The sequence below is a fragment of the Xenopus laevis genome, chromosome 9_10L, assembly GCF_017654675.1.
Source record: "Xenopus laevis strain J_2021 chromosome 9_10L, Xenopus_laevis_v10.1, whole genome shotgun sequence".
Lineage (NCBI taxonomy): Eukaryota > Metazoa > Chordata > Amphibia > Anura > Pipidae > Xenopus > Xenopus laevis.
The window spans coordinates 103385429-103409982 of NC_054387.1; the positions used below are offsets into that span (position 1 = coordinate 103385429).

The 24554-nt window shown below is 38.2% G+C and overlaps 1 protein-coding gene across 3 annotated transcripts in view; it reads left to right on the forward strand.

Annotated features, from left to right (window-relative positions):
* Positions 1-24554, forward strand: part of LOC108701544 (synaptotagmin-17) — a 57444-nt gene that overhangs the window by 23552 nt on the left and 9338 nt on the right. For all 3 annotated transcript variants that reach the window (XM_018236340.2, XM_018236341.2, XM_041576382.1), the window contains 2 exons: positions 11909-12029; positions 14491-14646. In XM_018236340.2, coding sequence (XP_018091829.1) covers positions 11909-12029; positions 14491-14646 — 277 coding nt within the window. The remainder of the gene's footprint in view (positions 1-11908; positions 12030-14490; positions 14647-24554) is intronic.

Below are 24554 nucleotides of genomic sequence, written 5' to 3' on the forward strand. Positions count from 1 at the left end.
TAGCACCATGGAGTTCAAGCAAGTAAAATACCAATGAGCTCAGGGAAGGACTTATAGTAATGTGTTATATTTATATAAAAACTATAAAGCTGTGCTTAGATCTTTTTTGCTCAATGCATTCTTCAGAATGGTTTTAGCTCTTGTTCCAGACATACAGATACTATAATTATAGTGTCAGCTGTGGATGGGTGTAAAATAACTGCAATACAATTTGTATTAATTACCTCTAAAGCTAATATAGTTTATGTGCAGTGAGCTGTAGGTGATGACGAAGAGGTAGTATATTAGCAATGATAACCTAAAAAGGTGCTGTATTGGGGGAGAAATCCTACATATCATACAGCTGGATGGGACAGGCTTCAACTGATATCAGTTGTGGCATTCATATGGCACCATGGACAACGGTTACATGATTTGAAGTTGCAGCTTAGTGTATTGTTATTATTATTATTATGATGATGATGATGAACAAGTATTTATAAAGAGCTAATATATTCTGCAGCACTGTACAGCAGGAAGGTGTAAACCTCACTGATTTTATATAAATACTGATGGATACAAGAGGTTGTCTATATGGAAAATGGGTTTCCAGTTAATGAGACCTTACCTGTTGATGGGATTGGGTGAACTACCTACATTGGCTACGTTCATTGGATTTATTCTAGGGATGTACGTAAAACGAATACCTCCACAAAAGTTTTGTCCAATCCAATTCCCAAACATTGTCTTCATTTTCACTTTTGAGCAACCTAGCCAAGGTAAACAAAGTGGGTTGTGCTTTATTCAAAATACTAGTCTTCAATGCCAGGAAGATCTTACTCATGCACTGGATGGGGCAAAAGAAACCATCAGTAAGGAAGTGGCGGCAACTGGTAAACGCAATATTGCTTCTCTATAAACTAACTTAGAGGAGATGCCCAGGTAAATACAAAAAAGTATGGGGACCATAGCTGGAGCAACAGGGAATAGACTCAACTCCATTATAATAGATCGATAGGAAATAGATCAGAAATGGTGAAGTGCCCCCTTCCTTCCAAATTTACTGTAAACCAGAGATGTTATGTACTAATGTTGTTATGTGTATCTATGATGTTAATACTAAGAAAAACATATTGGGAAAAAAAGCAATTCTATATTATAACACCAGCTTTGACCTGGCATTATTGTTGATGTTAAAATCAATCAGTATTGGACTGGCCCAGTGGGGCACCGGGAGAAATCCCAGTGGGGACTGGCCCTGTTGGTAACTGTCGGGTTAATCAGCAAGAGCAGCTTGAGATCTCTAGTGACTCCCTCCTTGTAAACACTAACATTCTGCTGCTACATTGTGATTAATCAGTTTCCATGACAAGTAATATAGCAGCTCCTGTCATAGCTCTCATTCAAACGGATGGATGTTATGGCTAGAACAGCAGGTTTGTATTGCCAAGTAGGAAAGATCATTCCTGTTGTCTATTACATGTAGGAGGCAACACAATAACTAAACATAAGAACATTCCTTTCTTTGGTTCTTTTAAATGGATGTGAATAAATAATTACATTTCAGTTTGTAATTTAAATAAATTCATAGCGATTTATGTAGTATTGAATGATCCGAGATTTTTTATCCAACTGCAGTAGTTTGCCATTTAAAATCCTGCTAGACACTATTATATCAGCTGCACTTGAAAGATATAAGGAAGAGGGGCAACTTTTGATTCTGTTTGATTTAGGTTGCTTTTAGGACTATCTTTACATGCAGAGGCTGCTTTTTATTTGTTGAACAAAATGAGAATTATTGTAATATTATTATAAACAAGCATATCTTATAATTATATTACATGTTTTAGAATAGATGATAAGCTGTATTAATCAGGGCCTTCTTGGCATCCTGTATCGATCACTTGTATGTAATCTTTATGTTTCATTTATATACCCTTCTATTGTACCATGCTGTGGAATATGTTGGCACTTTATAAATATGTGTTAATTATTAAATGTATTGTCTATAAAACACCATCATTTCAGTAACATAAGATAGCTATATAATCAAATATAATAGAAATAATGACCATTAAAAACTAAATCAGTAGCATAAGATAGTTATATAATCAAATATAATAAAAATAATGACCATTAAAAACTAAAAAAGGACCCTGCTCATTAGAAGTTACAGTCTAAAATAACTAGCTAATATATTATGGTTCATCATGGGGGCCCGCTATACCCCCTGGGCCACCTGCTCCACAAGGTCTGCTTTCTCTGTAATTACACCCCTGGTCATATGACTAGAAAGTTAGCAATCACAAAAGCAGAAATATGGATTTTCACTTTTAGTATCCCCACACCCTGCCCAGGAGCTACTTATATTTAATATTGTGTTTTGTAGGAAAGAAGGATTCATAATATAGAGTTCATCCAAATCCCTGGCAATAAACTAATTATCACAAGGATTATCACAGGAATCCAGTACATTTACTTGTAGGATTGAGGAACCTGTGTGCTATAGCCCTTACTTGTGAGTAACCTGGCTAATTTTGAAGGTTTCAATTAGAGAGTTACTGCGGACCCAGAAGAACACCCATTTTCCATCACTTTTTAGGGATCTTTTCCATAGTGTAATTCCAAGCAACTGTAACCCTATGTTTGCTAAAACAGACTTTGCAGATACTTAAAGGAGAAGGAAAGGTTAAAATTAAGTAAGCTTTATCAGAAAGGTCTATATAAATACACAAGTAAACCCTCAAAGTAATGCTGCTCTGAGTCTTCTGTCAAAAGAAACACAGCATTTCTTTCCTTTTATTGTGTACAGCTTTAACCTCCAGGGCTAGGGCTTGAGCATGCTCAGTTTGCTCTTTTCTACCTCTCTCCCTCCCTTCTCTTTCCTCCCTTCCCTGCTCTGAGCCCAGAGCTATGAATGAACAGGGAGAGACTCAGGCAGGAAGTGATATCACATGCTAATATGGCAGCTGTCATCCTTAACAAACAGAGAGAGAGTTTTTAGAGCTGTTTACAGGTATGGTAAAGCATGCTACAGAATAAATATAGTGTTATAGCTTGCACTATTGTGGTTAATCTATTGGTAGTAAACTGCCCTGGTAGCTTTCCTTCTCCTTTAAGATAGAATATGGCACACCAAACTCTTTCACCCAGGTTGGGCCTTTGCTAAGTGGAAGAGTGAAAGTGAGGGTGGTAACTACAAAACAGAGATAGTTATGCAGGTTTAAACGTTCAAACATTTCAAAGCCAAGTGGTCCAGATCACCTACAGCAAAAAATGTATCTGGTGGTAGACTATATCCAACTCCTTCTGAATCACTTTTCAGTACTTCTGTCCCATCACGTAGTTCTACCAGAGCCTAGGGAAGGCTACATCCAGCTATCAAGCCTTGATGGAGCACAGGGTGCTCTTCCTATATATTCCTAACTATCTTACATTCCTAAAATGTACTATTACAAAAATTAATCCTGTAACTGACTCGTGCACAGGTCTCTGTTCACTAGAACAGTTGACCCTCTAGGGCAGAACATCTTTACTGGGCCTTGTTAATCCCAGACACATCCACCTGGGTAAGCAGAGTAAGGCCAAAGTGCCACCCCTTTCCAGTCAATGTATCAAAGTGTTACAGGAAGCAGTGTCTAATAAGCTTACTTTAACCATAAATCATCTGTCACTCTCTCCATGATTGAAAGGAAACATTTTAATGGTTTGCATTGTATAGTGATTTGCAATAAGGTGACTTTGAAAGGAGATTTTGAGATTTTGAAAGTGAAATCTGGGGATGAAAAGTTTGTTACGCCACACTTGCAGTGTGCAAAATTCTTGTGGCGCTCCTAATTGACTCTTATGCCACATACAGCCAAAAATTACATGTTTTTTGACAATATGCATAGAGCCAGTGGCGACCTCACAGTGAATGCCACAAAATACATACATAGAGAGCCCTAGATGCAACATACATAGAGAGCCCTGGATGTTACATGCCACTCTTAAATACAGGGCTTCTATGCATCCAAGTGTCCTGAACTGTGGGGCACATTTACTATTGGTCGAATATCGAGGGTTAATTAACCCTCGATATTCGACCCTCGAAGTAAAATCCTCTGACTTCGAATATCGAAGTTGAAGGATTTACCGCAAATGCTTTGACCGAACGATCGAAGGAAAAATCGTTCGAAGGATTTTAATCCATTGATCGAAGGATTTTTCTTCAACCAAAAAAAGCTTAGAAAGCTTATGGGGACCTTCCCCATAGGCTAAAATTGTTGCTCGGTAGGTTTTAGGTGGCGAAGTAGGTAGTCAAAGTTTTTTTTAAAGAGACAGTATTTAGACTATCGAATGGTCGAATAGTCAAACGATTTTTAGTTCGAATCGTTCGATTCAAAGTTGTATTCGAAGGTCGAAGTAGCCAATTCGATGGTCGAAGTAGCCAATTCGATGGTCGAAGTAGCCAAAAAAAAACTGCGAAATTCGAAGTTTTTTTCCTTCTAATCCTTCACTCGAGCTAAGTAAATGTGCCCCTGTGCATCGTATACCTTATTCAGTAAAGTGCAATTAACTGGTGTTTTGAGGAGTATGAATGAATGCCCTTTGATGTACCTTTGTGAATAGCATTTAAATGCACACAACATTGTGAGTGCATTCATAAATGAGTCCTATAATATATTTATTAAGCAAATGAAGAGGACACAGTCCTTTTTATAATAATCTATGAATGCAATCTGAATCAACAAATCCTTAGTACACGTGTAGGGGGTTAGTTATCAAAGGTCGAGTGTTTTTTTTATACCTTGAATGAACTCGCAACTCGAGTGGTATCTTATTTAAGAAAAAACTTGAATGTGAAAAACCCGATTCTGCGAGTTTGAGTCCCGAAACCCAAAACTTGAATTGATAGAGTTTTCGGTGAAAAAAATCACTAAATAATTAAATTTTTTGGGCAAAATCCTCTGAAAAAACCCTGAACATCAGCAGACTGTTAACTTCTTTAATGGTTCAAGGGACCTCTGCCACTGACTCCTACATGACCTCGACATGTTTTAGATGGTGTTTTTTCAGATTCAAGCTATTTCCAGGGTCGGGGTATAATAAATCTCGAAAATCTGAGTTTCTTTTCAACCCAAAAAGCTACGTTTTGATCAAAAACAAATAACTCGAATACTCAAATTTTCGTGGAAAACATAACTCAAACCTTTATAAATCTGCCCCTAAATATCATTAACAAAAAACCTGCACAAGTACAAAAAACTGGATGCAAAATTATTCACAAAAGTATTTGACTCCTATAAACTCTCCTTAACACTTGTGCATAGCATTTGTGCACTAGTTCAGCCTGCTCAGATAAATCACACACAGTTGTACACAAGGGCAGTAAGCATAACATACACCACAACCTGTGCAGAATTCACCCAAGTGAATACAAATTTTTATCCATATTGTTGCATCATGAGCTTATTGCTGTGCAGCAAAAAAACAGGGAAATTTACTTCTGAATTTATCACTTTGCAAAATGCATCAAAGTCCTTATCTCCACCTCGTATTGAAATATATACGTAACAAAATATATGACCTTCTGCAATCTACAATCATATATAACTGTGTGTGCATGTTTCTGCAGTTCCGTGCCAGGCAGTGTTTGACCAGCTTTTCTTGGTAAATTCAGAGAAATGCATTGAGCTGGCCCTAATGACTACAAATCTTACACTGCTGTGACTCACATTGGTAATAACAAACTTTTAATTGAATTGGGACTACTCTTTACAACCAGTTCACCAGATCCTCATTGAGGGAACCAAATACTAGATTTCCTACCAGATCCTGTGCCCATAGCAGGTCTTACCAGTAATACTGGTGATCTGTAAGCAGGAACCCCATATCCTACCACCTTCAACAGTGAAAGTCCAAAATAAATGACACTTGCAATTCTGAGTGGACAACTACTACACACATTATTTTTGTCAAGTACCTGATTGCAAGTTGGCTCATTAAAATACTGGGAGGTGTTCATAACAATGACACCCCACCATCTGCATTCTGTATGGTATAACAGGTATTGCTTTAAAGCAATGTGGAGAGGGGATTAAAGGGGCAATAGTGAAAACTCACCCATCTGCAATGTTAGAATATGATTTAAAATTTTAATTCAAGTCAGTGAATGAAGTTCCTGAGTGATCCTGAGAGCGCACATATTTGATTTTTATTTAAGGAGTCATTCTGGCCATTTCTCAGATTTCACTGAGATTTATCAATTTTTTGGACTTCTCTTGCATATCCACTTGTGACATTTGTCTTTTTATCTTCTTGAAATTCCACCTATCGTTTTGGTAGTCTGTAGGATTGTTGTTTCCATGTGAGTTTCTGGTGATGTGGGGCAGAAAGGTTTTTGGGTAAGCTGTGTAGAAAACTTGTGCTAGATTCTAATTTGGACAATGTTTCATCACGCTTTCAACTTCCACTATTATATATTAATGCCCACAAAATTAGAAGAAGATGAATCATAACTTCGATACTTGAGAAATCCTGCTAGCACAACAAGAACATGAATCATTATTCTGTTTAAACAATTGGTCGTATAAGATCTTACTTTTTTCTTAAATTGATTTGACTTTTTTTGCATATGCGATCCCTGGATTCAGTATGTAGGCCCTATATGATAAGGGCCAACCCTTCTCTTTACTTAGTTTGTTATAAATGCTTCACAATCTCATTAGGGAAAGAAGCCATGTTGGGGTGGTTGGCAGCCCTGGGGGTAAATTTATCAAAGAGTGAAGTTCCGCCACTAGAGTGAAATTCCGCAGCTCTCAATTCATTTCTATGGGATTTTGAAAGGCGTATTTATCAATGGGTGAAAGTGAAAGTTCACCCTTTGATAAATACGCCTAAATCCCATAGAAATGAATGGAGAGTGGCGGAATTTCACTCTAGTGGCGGAACTTCACTATTAACTTCACTCTTTGATAAATATACCCCCTGGAGTGAATAAACTGGTATCGGAAGTGACTCAAAAGGTATTTTAACTGAGCATAACCTTTATAGAGTCAGAATGTCTTGGATGTTGCACTATCTGTGTACTGTATTGCTGGTGGACCCTGGGGCCACGGGACATTATAGGAGGCGCCATATTTTTCAGTCTAATCTAGTAAGCAAAAATCTATTCTCTACAGTTTTGATATGCAACACCCTGAGTTGTGGGACCACAAAAACTTCTTGTTCCCAGGCTCTAAGTGGGACATTCGCCGCACTTCGCCAGGCGTATTTTCGCCAGCGCTACGCAAATTCACTAAAATCCGAAGTTGCGCTCAGGGGAAGCGTAAGGTTGCGAAGTTGCACTAGCGTTAATTCGCCAGGCAAAGCAAAGTTACGCTAGCGATGGTTAATTTGCATACGGCGCCAAATTCAAGTTACAATGGAGGTATATGTAGCAGCACTACACAAGCCTGGGAAACCTTCAAAACACCAAATAAAATTTTTATTTTACCCTACACATGTGCCCACTGTATAGTTATGGTGCCATGAGTTAGGAAATGTAGGGGGGAAGGAGGGTAGCCCCAAAAAAAATTTCAATCTTTTTCAGCCTATCGCCCATAAAAAATGAAAAAACGCCAGCATTTTTTGGGACTTTTTTTGAAGCAATCCCTATCTAATCTATTGTACTTCGCCTGGTCTGAGGTGGCGAAGGAAGTCTGGCGTAAAAGGTAGTGTTCAGAATAATTTGCGCGTAAGTGAATTTGCGTAGTTACGTCCGTTGCGCAAATTCGCCAGGCGTAAGGGTGCGAAGTAACACTAGCGAATTTACGCCACCGTCCGTTAGTGAATCGGTGAATTAACGAAAATGCACTACGCTGGCGAATTCACGCTAGCGTTAAGCGCTTCGTTGTTTAGTGAATTTGCCCCGTTAAGCCTTCCTTTTTTCCCTACCCTTTTATTCAGGCTTTTCCCACCCCAACTACCCTTTTTACAATCAAGACTTGAGACAAATCATAGTTTTCTACCAGTTGGGAAACGCATTGTGGGAAAAATAGATTTGCATTTTGCAGTGTGCAGCAAATAAGGGTGCAAGTAGTTTTTAATTTTCTAATAATGCCCCCGCTGGACTTACTTTAATATTTTTCCTGGGGCACATATATTCTTAAGAAATTATTTTCCCAACAGCCCAAAATACATGTACTAATGATGTCAAAGGCACACAATTTAACATCTCCCTGCAATGTGTATAAATGAAACACAGCAGAGAATGAATTTTCTATGTTCACAGTAAGGGGTATATTTATCAAAGAGTGAAGTTAGAGATCACCACTGTCCTCTAGTTTGAAATTCTGCCACTCAACATTAATTTCTATGGGATTTTGAAAGGTGTATTTATCAATGGGTGAACTTTCACTTTCCCCCATTGATAATTACTCTTTTAAAAATCCCATAGAAATTAATGAAGAGAGGCGGAATTTCACTCTAGAGGACAGTGGTGATCTCTAACTTCACTCTTTGATAAATATACTCCTGTGTCTGTTGAAGTAAAATACGAAAGCATGCGCTATTTAGTACACACAAAATAAAGGGAGATTATTTAAATGAAATATGGAAAATAATCAAGTCTTAGTAAGGACAAGCTCATATGAGGGGCATCTTTTACTTTTTTGAACGTGACTCTCTGGAATTATTGAAACACAGAATATAATACAGCTGGCTGACTCACCAGTGGCAAATAACAATGGATGCTATGCTCTGAATGGGTTTTGTTCTGCTTGTGTCAGGCTATGACAAGCAACAATAGCAGATGTTTCAGTAGTTGCTATCTTGATGGAGCATCTAGAGTTGATAACAATGCTCTTGCCAGGGATGTGACCATTGAAGTATCCAGGGAAACTAATGCACAATTATAATTCTTCTTGCAGCCAGCTGTTTCCCTACAATTAAAATTCAATTAGTAACCTAGCCAAACACCACAGCCTTTTACCAGCTTCTTTGATATTAGGTAAGACTTTAAGATTATCAAACACCATTTTTGGCATGCATTGGTTCTTAAATGTACTGAAGAAAATATTTTTTATAGGAAAACACACATGTCCCCCAGAGTCCATGTCTGATGTAGATATATGAGTATACTGGTTTTATTGGGCTCTCTGGTCATAAACTGTAATGGCATATGGCATATCATATGGGGTTGTACTTGTGTTGACACAGTTGGTTCTAAGATGGGTTTTTGTGAGGGCAGTGAGGTGCTGGGACAGACACCATGTGGAATCTATTCTTTGAGATGCATCATCATCATCATGTGAGTGCACTTTCAAATCTTGTGTTGAGCAGTGTTTCTTCAGTAATTTATATCTATCAAAACATAATGAGACAATGACTGCAGTTACAATGCATTAATGCCCTCTTCCTATAGTCTATTCTCGTAGCTGACAGTTGTAAGCAGAGAAATGCCAAAGTCTGTAATTATGGTAATTAGTGATATTGCAAGAACCTGTATCCCTGTGTTAATAAGATGTGCACCTTTATGATAGCTTGGGCTCCATCTCCTCAAAACCGTTGTTGTCCATTTGATAATGTTTCAGGTTATTGTTGTTTTGACACCTCTTTGAGTCTTATCTACCTACAAACAAGCACACGCATGCATTCCAGTTACTCTAGATTTCACTATAGCATGTTTCCAATCCTGATGTATCATGTGATGCTCCGAAATTTAGCTAGTTGAGGAGACTCTTCCTGGAAAATATTTTCAAAACTCAACTGTAATCAAACATCCCTTAAGGTGGCCATACACAATAAGACCCGCTTGTTTGGGGAAGTCGCCAAACAAGCAGATCTTTCCCTGATATGCCCACCAACAGCAAGCCGATATTGGGTTAATCCAAACATTTGGCCCTAGGCCCAAACGATCGGATTCGAATTAATAGAATGGGCGCTGACAGGTCATAGGACCGCATCAACTAGGCAATGCAGTCCTTGATCGCGAGAAAAATCAAACCTCCTTGAATGGTATCTGCCCAATTTTTGACCTGATATCGATCCGGGAGACCCGTCGAAAGCCCCATTGGTCTAAAGGATTGATATCAAATGATGGTGATGCCTGTGTATGGCCACCTTTAACTTCCCCTGCTTAGGCACTCTCTAGATAAGGGGTCCCAAGCTTTTTTTGTTGTTGGGGAGCATCACAAGCATGAAAAAAAGTCCCTGGGGATGCCAAATAAGGGCTGTGATTGGGTATTTGGTAGCCTCTATGTGGACAGGCAACCTACAGGAGGCTCTGTTTGGCAGTTTTCATTTTATGCAACAAAAAGTTGCCTCCAAGCCTGGAACTCAAAAATAAGCACCTCATTTGAGGCCACTGAGATCAACATCCAAGGGGTTGTGAGAAACATGTTGTTTGTGAGCTACTGGTTGGGGATCACTGCTCTAGATTAATCATGTCAGCCAATATATGGCCAACATTAGAATGTGCCTCTGTATTTAAGTAATGCATTTAGTCATGTCTACCAGACTTAATTGCAATTATACTGAAGTCAGATGGGAATTTTGGGACCTTCTGCACATATTGCTGCTCAAACTGTTGAGCTAAATTTGCACTATGCTAAAACTTTGGTGATAGTCTAACCATAAACACATGCAGTTCTATTCTCTGAGATCTCTGGGTGCAAGTGCAAGCTGTCTCATCCAGTTTTCCATTTATTAATCACATGGGCCTAAGGCCTTACTCATAATAATGAAGCCTGTAAATCAAGCAGATAAGAGGTTCAGATGCAAGTGTCACATAACTCTGATGACAACTTTACTGAAGATACAACAGGACTGAAATGCAGACCCTCTCAAATCACTTGGCTTCTTTATATAGAAAGCCAGTGAGCTTTGAGTGAAGGATCGCTGTATCCCTGTAACATGGCATATCATTCATCATGCAGGGCATGACACACAGGTCTACATGGTTACCGCAAGCAATAAAATGCTGTTCCGTGGAAATCTACGAGGCAAGTAATAAGTCCTTAGTCATATGAGGAATCTTCTGGGCACACAATAAGCAACATCCTCATTATTTACAGTCTATTTTCAAAAAATCAATGCAAGACATACATTCCTGATAAATAGGCCATATATTCTCTTTAACAAGGCTCTGTCTCTTCCTGATGTCTTTCCGTATATTTATTTGCTTTTATTCCCAGCACATTTATCACCAGCAGATTTCCTTGTCATTTCTCAGGAACGATTTGAATACAGATGTATCTATTGACCTTTAAAGAAAATATTATTGATTATCAGGAAGCACCTTGTGAAATCACTGTTGTATAATAAGGATCGTAAATAAAGGAGTAAAGACAGCGCTAAAAATGCAAATAGAATATGTTTCCCATTTTTAGACCGTTACACATGTTCCTTGCAAATATTTATTCATATTGGCTCTTATCTGGACTTATTCGTTTATGATCAAGAAAGCATGAAATAAAAATAATGGAATATGATGTTTGTATAAATATTGACTCACCAAGTTCCTAGGATCAAAGTGCAAGATTTGCACCTCATTCCAACTCCATTCACCAGCCCTAGAATCAGAGGGGAAGGTAGATGAGCAGCAAATGGATGCCCCCTCGATGGCCCCTAGCTTGTTTGTTATTTATGCTCCCCATGGTAGATTGGGCTCCTCTGCACCTGAGCTATGACCTCTAAAGCTTCTGCAGATTTTCGGCATTGTCCAATATGTAGACCACCACTTCTGCGGCTATCATAACTTCCCCATCATGTAACCCAGGAAAACACTAACTACAGTATATCTATGCATAATTCTATGCCTGCATATAATGCTTTTTGTGTCCATGTAATGTGGCTTTTTAATTATATGGTTTAATTTGATAGGTTGAATAAATGAATTTGCTCCTTGGATCCATATACCGTGCTTTGTTCTTTCCTATTAGTGCAATTTCTTTTCTTCTCTTTCCAGAATGAAGTTGAGCTGGGAGAGCTGCTTCTGTCTCTTAATTATCTCCCGAGTGCAGGACGATTGAATGTGGATATTATCAGAGCGAAACAACTCCTTCAGACTGATATGAGCCAAGGATCTGGTGGGTCTCATTTGATCTCTTTGTCAAGTTGCAGACAATTATAACAGTGGAGCATAAAATCATATTACAAACACTAAACCTAATTATAATCTATTCATTTTCCTAGCCTGAATTTTACATATTTAGTTTTCTAAAAAGATAAATTAAAGGCCCTAAACACATTGCTTTCAAAATGTTAAGTGACATAAGGCTGCAGTACTAATTGCCAGGTTCAGTAACAGGTGTGCAATTACTTACAAATCCAGCTTGTGTGCTCCTCTTACTTGTTTACTGGGCTGCCTGGTGTGCATGTGTATATGCCATCCATGCTGCAGGTGGAGGGCACAATACCACCTGGCCTTTAGGAGAGAGCAGGGAGATACTATTAGATTAGTTTAAGATTGATTGCAGTGAAGAGATGTTGGAGTTTAGGAGACCAGTTAGTAGGCAGTTGCAGTAATCTTAACAACATAATATAAAGACATGCATTTGTATTTAAAAAGTTACTTATGAAAAAAGGGGTCTAAATGTCAGTGGTTAATAAACGGGTGTCTAATATATCTGGATGTCATCTCTTTATAAGTGATACAGTATATAAGGCCAAATAAAGAGATATGGTCACCTAAAGTCCAGTGAGAACAGCAGAGAGCCAAGTATTGAACCCTGAGGCACCCTCACACTAAGCTGAACAAAGTACAGGTATGGAAACCTGTTATCCAGCCCCGAATTATGGGAAGACCATCTCCCATTGATTTTATTTTAATCAAATAATTTAAATTTTTTAAGATGATTTCCTTTTTCTTTATAGTAAAAAAACAGTACCTTGTACTTGATCCAAACTGAGATATAATTAATCCTTATTGGAAGCAAAACCAGCCTATTTAATGTTTAAATTATTTTTCTTAGTAGACTTGAAGATCCAAATTACGGAAAGATTCCTTATCCAGAAAACCCCAGGTCCTGAGTATTTTGGATAACATGGCCCATATCTGTACAATAATTTATTAGCAAAAGCAGAAGAAAAGGACCAGCTGGAAAGTTGGGAATAGAACCAGGATGCAGCTTGATTCCAAACACCAAGAGAATAGAGAATTTGCAATAGAGTAGAATTGTCAACACGATCAAAAATAGAGAATAAATGTAGGAGAATGAGAATAGAGTGGCCTTGACAATATGGAGATCGTTTGCAACTCTCAACAAGGCCATCTCAGTTTTGATAAGGCAATGGTCTGAAAGAAGAAATGGATCACTAAATGCACAAAGGTTTAGGTTTTTGGATTAGATCAAGGAAGTGACTATCCTTATGAGTAGCTGTATCTGTTGTTGGAGATAGAAAAGTTAGCAATATTCAATATTGCATGCATATTAGGGTGCATATGTGAATAATTTTGTATATGTCAGTACTATATATACTAAAAAATATTAATAGCATGCTTTATGTAACCTTTTGGTAGTGTACTAGCACAAGACAAGTTAGTCCAGCTACACCCCGCCTGCTGTGAGATACCACTGAGAATTCTTTGAGCGTTAGTTCAACAGCTTTTGTGATACATTGACATAATTGAGCTATTTAAAGTTTAAAGCATATTTTGTTTGATAGCAGCTGGTAGAAGTAATTGCCTCTAAAGCTACTTCTCCTTTGTAGTCTGCATCCCTGAAAATCGATAGTGTTCTTTCTCTAATACCATACAGTATAATTAATTTTATAGGGTTAACAGTGTATACCGTGAATTCATTGGTTGCATAAATCTTTCTTGGCTGTAACTAAACGTTCTCATCTTTCTCACTGCCTAGTTATATTTAGCTGTTTCCATGATACATTTGTTTGTAAATAAGTCAAACAGATGAGTAGCAGGAAGTTTTCATTCACAAATCTCCATGCCCAGGAAAGTGCCTGCAATGTTTTTCCAAATCAGTCATTAGTTCATCAACACAATAATGAAACAATGTTTTCAGACACGCAATAAAAACTGGTTCATATTTCTGACATTTAATTTACAAACTGAAAAATGAAGCCCAGGAAATAGGATCATTAAAGCAGCTTGTTGCCCTAAAGGTCTCTATACACAGATGTTTGCAGTTCATCTAGGCTAAATTACATTCCATGACCATACTGTATTCACTATCAAGACTTACGCAGGAGCAGAGAGCAATTCTTGGTCACCATATTTCCCATGTTCTCTTCAGCCAGAGATTTTCATATGGGAAAGAAGCACTGTCAGTATGATGCCCTAAGCCACCATTTCTCCCGCAGACACTTGTTGCATCCATCAGAGAGTCAGTCAAGGAGAACATGCTGTATTTATTAAGTCGTTTTATATTGATAGTTTCTATCAAAAAAGAGGATCAAACACTTGTACGTTTTCACTAGATGAATCTTTAATAAAGGTTCAAATTGGCCCTTCAAATCAGATCACTGACATAATCCCAACAAAATCATGAACATGTTTTTTTTAATTTGTTATGTTCCTATTTATTCTAGATCCTTTCGTAAAGATTCAGCTGGTTCATGGATTAAAGTTAGCAAAAACGAAGAAGACTTCATGCATGAGGGGTACCATAGATCCATTTTACAATGAGTCATTCAGCTTCAAAGTTCCACAAGAGGAACTGGAGAACGTCAGCTTGGTATTCACTGGTATGTTTATTAACTACATAACTTTATTTGGTAGGGTCCGAATCAGAACATCAGCCTGTAACGCTAATTTGGCTAGGCAGACCAAAAAGGGGTAAATGTCCAACTAGTGATAGGAGCATGGGTTACATGTCACTCAACACTTCAGTCTAGGGCCTTCACTAAGTGAAAGATTTCAGTAAGGGTGTAGTAGAACTCTACTACAGGCTACTCTCAGGCTCTCAGGCTACTGTGCAGTAAAAATAGGAAAAGATGGACGCCAGGAGATTCTTAAGATGAAGTATTGATTGAAGTACAGCACCACAAGTCTTTTCTATAAATAAAAATGCCTTTATTGGAACACTGGCAGGACCTGGATAAGCGACGTTTTAGGCTACACAGAGCCTTTTTTCAAGCTTATGATGAAACAAAAGAGCAACAGTTTATTTGTACAAGACAAATGACCTCAGGTTTACTTACAGTCGATATGAGGTATAGGCAGATGTAAAATCATAGGCTAGAACAGGTGGATGACACAGCTGAGAAATGTGACTCCCATGAGGCATTGTAGTCAAGCAGTAATAGGAATCCCCGGCAGATATACCTTGAAGTGGCCCGGATCCCACACAGCAGAGTGGTCAGTTAGAAGGAGTCTAAGCCTGACACCCTCTCCACTGTGGTCCCTTCACTTAAGGCAATCTAGGAGCCTTGGGAAGCTACCCCCTGCTACAGATCCTTGATGGAGCACAAAGCTGCTCTTGCTATCTGTACTCTCCAACTTACTCTCCTAAAGAGTCTATAACAGATATAACCACCTCGTTCACCGGGTTCCCAGGTCCCCAACTTAGACACTAAAGATGCTGGTCCCTTTAGGCCAATGGCTTTACTGGGCCTTGGTGTACTCAGGCTCAATGGGAACATCCAGATGGTTAGGACACCAGCAGCCAAAGAGGAAGATCCACCCCTTTCCGAACACTATATGGAAGTGTGGCAGGAAGTGGTCATTACACCTTTTGGCCAATAACACTGGATATGTAAATACTTAAACTAGATACATGGGCTTTTGCCCAGCAACTAGGGAAAATGAGGAAGGGTAGGGAATTAAAGACATAGGAGAAATGTAACCCTATGGGTCCCTACAAACCATATAGATGATTTTTGCAGTTTGAATTTTTGCGCCAACCGCAATGACGTCACATACAAAGTTTTCAACAATCATATCCCTGATAACAATCTAGTTTTTTAGATTGCTTTCCATCTCCTATTGTTTAGATTTAAGGATGATTGTCACCTTCTTTACCGGCGATGGTTAAGAGGAATGTAGTGAAATATTATAGCAGCCTCTTTAGCTGACCATCTAGCTTCCTATATATGCAAAACATAGTATGTTTTTGATGAAAGGCTTAATGTTCCTGTATAGAAATGGGCAGGGTGCCTTTCTAGTGGGAAAAGGTTTACTTAAATGTGAACTATAATGACCTTTAAAGGTATACGCACCCTGGAGGAAGCAGCTGATTTGACAGGGTATTGTTTTCCTTGCTATGGATCAACATGGCAAGATTGAACCCTAAAGGCTCATCAATATGTAACAAAGTACATCTATCTTTCAGAATTTTGTTGTGATAACAAAGATGAAATGACAGAATGAACAGCACACGCAAATCCTTTATTGGGTGCACAGTAATTTCCTTTAGTAGATACAGTGTTTTTGAACAATAGGGGTGTTAAGGAGTAACTCAGCATGGTCAAGGTAGGGCTCATTGGGAGCATCATTAGGCATACTCATCACCCTATATCCTGGAATCTACTCCCTCTGGATGTACAATATTTTAATGTCAGCTTGATATTTTTCAGAACAATTCTGCTCCTTATATTTTCTAAAAAGATATATATATATATATATATATATATATATATATATATATATATATATATATATATATATATATATATATATATATATATATATTGTGGTTGTAAAGTACTTGCAATCTTACTGCAATAGCCTGCAGGGTGCACGGTCAATATCCATTATACAGGCATCCAGAACAAACGATTCCTGGACCAGCACTTCCCTTCCTGATTTCAGTTGTTTTATACACACATATAGCCACTATAGCTACTGTGGCAATATGTGTGTATACATAAAAACACTAAAATCAAAAAGGGAAGTGCTGGTCCAGGAATCGTTTGTTCCCGATAACTATATATATATATATATATATATATATATATATATATATATATGTTGTATTGTTCATATATGTTCACATAACAGCACTGATATTCTCAGATACATAATGGCAAGAGAATATATGCAAAGTTGGTGTGCAAGAGAGGAAACCAAGAGCACTGCTGGACCTCTCATATCTAAGGACAGTGTGCAGTATAGCTATAAGATATTACAGTACATACACTGGGAGCAGGGATCTACATAAGATTGTCATATTATCTCCTCACTGACAGGCTCTGTGAGGCAGGTACAAATCAGAGGTCCCAGGGACCTGAAATAGTTTGTTAGGTGATGATATAAAATAGACAACTGACAGGGGCCTTCCATTCAGCTATTAAATATGACAGGCAGGAGAGCACATTGTTTATTCAATTCCTTCAGGTTCTAGACAAGCAGATGTGACAGTCAGCCAAGAGAATCCCAGGTTCAGCATAATAATGTGCAGGTGATCAGCAATGCAAGTATTACCCTTGTCTTTGTGGAATACCAGTTCTATCACCATATACAAAGGGCAATATACAGTATGTAGGCTGCAGGAAATTCTAGTGCTTTCAACTGGCAGCTGAATACATGGCCTATACCCATAAGGATGAAAACAGGGATCCTCCAGAATGATTCCTATAATCTATAGTAGGCTTATCTTACTCTAGTCAATGTATCATGGGCAAAAGTAACATCTGCAAAACCTTGTAATTTAACATGAGTTGCTTTCCACTTACCTGATCAGGAGGCACCAAAAATAAGGCAACTGATTGTTATCATCACCTAGAAATAACTTGTCATTTTTGAGGGAGTTTCAGGGTGCTATCATAGTCCTGGATTATTTGCAGTGATAACCACTGAAGCTTGTAAATTGCATCCACATCATTTTTAGTAAGGCAAGAAAGGGCATTAGCGTTCGCTTACCCAGTCTTCAACTGTATTTCATTTTACAAGCACAAAAAGGACAGTATGTGGGGAGCAGTGAATGTTCTGAAAAAGTAGTGTTACAGGCTGATTTATTAGAAATTTCTGCAAAAACTTTAATAATCCTGCCCATCTGTTCCACTTACTGCTGACTCCTTTCCCATGCTGTACAAGGGAGCTGGTGCACTCAACACACTGAACTGAAGGGTAGGAACCAATCAGCAGCTTGGGTGACCTGATAGGGAACTGAAGCCTGTCATAGCTTGTGTGACTGCAGGTCTGTGATTAGCTATTCCCCTCTTACTGTGCTTCTGGCAGGGATTGTTGGGACATGCCCACTCCTCATTTGAAACACGGACAGGGACCATATCAGATCTATAAAGAGCTCCAATAAAGGGACTGTTTTAAAAAAAAAAAAAATGTAAGTCCGATATTAGACCAGCACCATATATTATTCATAATTGCCTACAAGATTGGTGAGTTTTTAGTTATCTTATTAGTCTCCTTTAACATGATATTCAATTAAATTTAAGGTATGCTTTACATTTTCCCCCATATGTAATAAAAGTAACCCATAGCAACCAATTACAAATGTGCTTTTAAACAGGTGACCAGTAAAAGCTACTGTACCTGCTGGCTTCACCTCGGCAAACTTAGTCTGTTAGTACATAGCAACCTACGTTTTTTAAACACATATATTGTCTTTATCCTATAAGCCTATATATCCCTTCTCTCTCCACCCACCACCCACATTTTCAATTGTTTATACTGATTAGGTGAGATTAGAAATCATATGGTCACAGGCATTCCAAGGTGCTAAATTGCACAAATGCAGTCAGTTTTAATCAGGCCTGGATTTGAGGCGAGACCCGGGCTAGGGTGGCAAAATTTTAGGGGTGGAATGCGCCCAGCCACATCCTAAGGAGCAATGTTGACTCAAGGCTCCCAAGTGCTCTGGAGCTCGAGAGAGCAGTAATCGATCGGCGATGGTGCCAGGTCGCTACATCCAGCCCTGATATTGATCCACCGTTTACCAGTTAGAATTAAACCCAAAAATGGCTTGCTATGGGTAACTGTACTTGTCTCATTTAGCACCTATTCTGTGTGGTCAGTTGTAAGTTGGGACAGGGAGTCGAAACCAGAAAGTAGAGACAGTGGCAACTATGTAAATAGTAGACTGAAGCAAAATTACTAGGTTTTTCTTACTCAAACTCCTAGCCCCATCCATGCAAATCAGCATGAACAGTAGTACAACTTATTATTTAAGACAATAATTTGGTGCTGGATAAAGAACAGCTGCAGGGTTGGTTCCATGGTTAGGGAAGATAAATCTGCCATTATATTGTTTTCTGAAATAGTGAAATGCTGTTATCGCCGTAACTGAGCTGGGGTCGTTTAGTCTGCACACCAGGCTGAGTGCACTTATAGTAAATTATTATTATGCTGAAAGCCCGGCCACTTTTATCTAGCTCTACCCTTTGGTGGACGAATACAATATTCTGATTACTGCATATTATATTTGCTCAGTCAAATGCACCCCTGATAATAACTATAATGTTGCATTTGTAAATGCCTATACAGAACCCAACACTTTGATTTAAATTGTGGTTTCTCCTGATCATTATTTCCTTTCTTGTGCTTAAACTGAGATATCCTTTTACTGGGATTTTAAAAGGAAAATATAATTCAGAGGAGAGCACCTCTTTGGTCACTGGGGGCCCGCATGTTCTTTAATATATTAAAAGACTTCAATTGAAAGCTCTCCCCAGCTAGCAGCTCACAAAGAATCTCAGAAAATAAAAAGGTTCTCTCTTACTGTGAATGAGGCATCCAATCAATGCCTTGATCATCAGCATGGGGCAGGAGAGAAAAAAATTGAGCTCTTTTTAACAAGGATGTTATTGTGCTTAACCCAGTGGGATTAAAGGGCCGTGTGCTCTCTCTACTGCATTAATGCAATGATCTTTTCAGAATGCAAAATGCATTGTGTATTTCTAACTGTTCGTCTTTATACATTCAGACATTAAAGCTAAAGTAGGCAAATATGTTATTTAAATGTTGCAAGCTGTTGATCGTCACAGGGTCCACCAGGCAAACCAAGGCTGCCCAGCCTGTAGTTTTCCGGGTGTTGAACTGGATTGTTCGGGAAACCAGTTATCCAGAAAGCTCTGAATTACGGACAGGCTGTCTCCCATAGATTCCATTTTATTCAAATAATCCAAATTTCCTTTTTCTCTGTAATAATAAAATACCTTGTCTTGATCCAAACTAAGATATAATTAATCCTTATTAGAGGCAAAACAATCCTATTGGGTTTATTTAATGTTTACATGATTTTCTAGTAGACTTAAGATATGAATATCCAAATTATGGAAAGATCACTTATCCTGAGCATTCTGGATAACAGGTCTCATATCTGTATAGGAAACTGGGAGAAACTTTGGAGAGTATAGTGTTTCAGCTGCATATATTGGCTGTGCAGTGAAAAAAAATGAAAAGGGAATTACAACCCATAGAAAAAGTCGCTTAGAAAAAATATGTTAAATACATATTTTTAATGATCTGAAGGTTTTTAAAAAGCTTTTTAAGCTAGCGGTATTTCAATGATTCGAGAAAAACACGGATGCAGAAAATACGCACAAGTATTTTTTTTAAACTAAAAATAGTTGGGATTATTGACAAAGTAGACTGCAACAAGTCGCCAAAAAAACTCGGCAAGTAAAAGCTGACAATATTCAATAGAAGTCAACGGGAATAGTATCTAACAATTTTATTTTCTCAGTTCATTAAAACATTCTAGATATTAAGCTTTAGATTAAAATGAATGGTGTGCTGCTTTTTTTCTGAGAAAAAAAGCATGTGGGAATATTCTCAACTTCAAAAATTAGGAAACAGGTCTCTAAATCTCCTCCAGCTTGGATGGTAAAACAACAGAAAATACATCTAGGTGAAACAGGTGGTCCAGGCTGGTGTGAAGTAGCCCACACCAGTCCCAGTACTTTGGGGTTGGGTGAATGAATTGGATATGGGTTGCTCTAGGAGGAATATATGATGGTAGTATAACAATCCAAAGGTTGAATGTATTCAGCACAACTCCATCCATAATTGTTTAAAGGCATGGTCCCTGACACATAGTGGCACATTTACTAAAGGGTGAAAGTGGAAATTTGGTGTTGTAATGAAGATTCACCTCAACATCGGCAATTTACTAAAAAGAGAATACACCAAGGGGCAGATTTATCAAGGGTGAAATTGAAAATTCGAATTCGAAATTAGAATTTCTGAGTTTTTTATGGTCAAAACTGTCAAATTCAACTAGGGAGTTATTCAAATTAGATTCGAGTTTTTCAAAAATGAAAATCTGATTGTCGAGATTTATCATACTCTGGCCCGTAAAACCTGCCAAATTGCTGTTTAAGTCAATAGGAGTAGTCCAGGCATCAATCGAATCGAGTTTTTAAAATTCGAATTTAATTTGGTTCGAATTCGGTTCGAATTCGATACGAGCTTTTGGGTTGATCCTATTTACCTGAATTTAAAAAATTTGATTTTTATAATAAATTTCGATTGGTCGAATTTAAAGTGAGTTTAAAAAAAACTCATGTGAATTCGAAAATTGACCCTTGATAAATGTGCCTCTAGTTTTTTTTGTTTTTTACTAAACTATGAATTTACCTGGCCAGGCTTTCTGGGGCAAAACTCTAATTTTTTTAAAAAACCTTTCGAGATTTATAAAAGTCTGATGCTGCAAAAAGCCAGAATCCAAAAATCCCCTATCTCAGACCAGCCGAGGTTGTGTATAAGTCAATGGCAGAGGTCCCTATCCTATTTGGAAGTTTCTGTGGTCTGCGCTGGATTTAGCCCAAAAATCCGACCATTTCGGATTTTTTCACCTCTCTTCTCCAGGTGAAATTTCCCCAGTGAAAATTCTCCAATTCACCAAGAGCACAAGAGCATATTTTCACCAAAAAAATGTCTCCAGGTTCAGGCTGGAGAATTTCCATTGTAAAGATAGAGCAGCAACTTTTAAATTTCCATCAAATCACCCTTTCCATGTTAATTTTCTCCATGGTGAAAATTCCCGAAAGATAATTCTCTAAAGAATTTTCCCACTACTATTGTATGGTAAAATGTACTGGTGAATTTTCAGAGAATTTATGCCAGGAGAAGATTCACAGCATTTCTCTTGAAAAAGTGAACTTACGATTTTTAGCAAAAATGAGATGTGTTGTGAAAATACTCCTGGTGAAGTGAGGCAAACTTTGGTAAAGTTTGGAGAAAGTGGGTGATTATTTTTAAAGTTGTATGTTATGTGGGTTTGGTTAAAATAATTGCATTAAAGTAACGTTTTAATGGATAACGTGCACCATCTAATAATGGGATTGATGTCTTGAACTGGTCCACTACTTGGAGGCAGTTGAATGGTGGGCTGGTAGGGATTCCTTAGAATGCACACTTATTTCTATTTATTGGCTTTCTGAATCTCCTCCAGAAAAAAAAAAACATTAGAATCTTGCAAAAATTCTTTCTTCTACATTTCCATGTGATGTAGGACGCCAGTTATTAGGCAGCGGATCCCTGTTGTTCAGCTGTGCACAAACAATATGAAATTCAGAGTTAGTGCAACATGACCCTTTAACATCCCCAAGGCTACACAGGCAGCCCTCACTGCATTTTCTCTTCTAGTCCTATCCAACACCACTTGCTTATCTTGGCCCCTGCCATCACTCACATACTGTAGGAACATTAAAAAAAAAAGGCATAAGGGCCATAGTGGTGAAAAGTGCAGATAACAAAGAGGGATATATTTAGCCGTTTATTCACACAATACAGAGTATTAACAGGTTACCACCACAATATGACTATAGGCTTTCAATAATGTGCAAACCAGTAGCTTGGTAACCATTACAGCTGTGTTTCATGAATATCTCCCCACAAGCCATTCACTACAAATAGATTATCAGCCACAACAGAGAGCTTTTAACATACCTAGATAGTGAGCTGTCACACTGCTTTACAACTCAGTGTACACAGACCCCCCCCCCCCAGACAAGCTTCAAAGTCATGAAAAATAATATATAGCCATAAGAGAAATTGCTGGGCATGTTCAGCTGTTTACAGAAGTGCGAAGTGTGACTTGTTTACTAACAGGCTCTAGTATGCCTGTCCAGTGTTAGTAACAGCCTCAGAGAGCCCAAATCAGTTTTCCAGAATGCTCGGGACCTGGGGTTTTCCGGATAAGGCATCTTTCTATAATTTGGATCACTTTTAGTGATGGGCGAATTTGGGGCGTTTCGCTGAAAAATTTGCGAATTTCAAGAGAAATTCTCAAAACGGTAAAAGATTCGCAAAACGGCGCTGGCGTCTCGTTTTTGACGCGGTCATCCGTTTTTGTGATGGCGGCGAATTTTTTCGGCGGTTTCACGAATCACGGGAATTCGCTGAGAATTCGCGCCTGGCGAATAAATTCGCCTATCACTAATAACTATACCTTAAATAGTCATTACAAGAACAATACGAGATACAAGTATAGGATCCATTTTTTGGAAACACAGAAAGCTCCAAATTTCAGGAAAGCTGTCTCCCATGGACTCCATTATATAGTTAATAAAGTACCCCCTCTTGTAAAATATAAGGATATTATAAGTTACCGAGGAGTTTCATGACCATATAAAAACACGAGGCCGAAGGCCGAGTGTTTTTATACAGGTCATGGAACTCCGAGGTAACTTATAATATCCTCATATTTTACAACTGGGGGTACTTTATTAATTATAATACACAAATTTTAGTGAGTCATGTGACAGAAATGACATCACTACTCACCGTTTATAACTGATGACATCACTACTCACCGTTTATAAGGATATAATTTACAATATATTCATGGCTTTTGTGTATTATAATGAAATAATTCAAATTTTTTAAAATTATTTCCTGTTTCTCTGTATTAGTAAAACAATATATTGCACTCCGTCCCAACTGAGATAAAATTAATCCTTATTGGAGGCAAAACAATCCTATTGGGTTTAATTCATATTTAATTGCTTTTTGTCGTAGACTTTGGCTAGGGCCACACCGGAGCAGAAAACCACTAGCCGAATCCTGAGGCTGATTTCTGCCCTAACGCAGGCAATAGCCTCCTCTGTCTTTGATTCGGCTGGGTGCAAACAGACTCAGGGAGTTTCAGCAATTTACTTTGAGTCTCTGCATTTTAAGCCAAAATCCGCTGGTTTGTTTGCTCCAAGCCGATTCAATGAGGAAGAAAGAGGAGGCTACTGTGGGGCGTAGGGCAGAAATCAGCCAGCGGATTTCTGCTAGCGGTTTTCTCCATGGGACATGGCCTCCCCGAAATTTGGCGCTTTTTGGATAATAGGTTTCCCATTATCCTATACCTATATATTTGACTATATTGATGAGCAGTGTTTAAATATATCAGTAAACCAAATTGGAACTTCACGAGTACCTTGATGCTATGATAATCAGGTGGTACATTTATAGTAAAAGGTTGAGAACACATAGGAGGTCATTTATCAAGGTCCGAATATCCGAACCTCGAATAATTAGTGGTTTTCAGAGGGAAAAAAACAGCTATGAATTTTTCATGATTTGTTAAAGTCCAATGGTCTAAAAACTCAAAATCCAAAACCCCGGCCTCTAAAAGCTCTTGAGGTCCTGTATAAGTCAATGGGGAAGGTCCCAGTGTCTGCGTTGATGTCCGTACCGATATCCGATGAGTTTGTGGTTTTTGCGGAAAAAAAACCTCTGAAAACTAAACAAAACAGTTATTTTG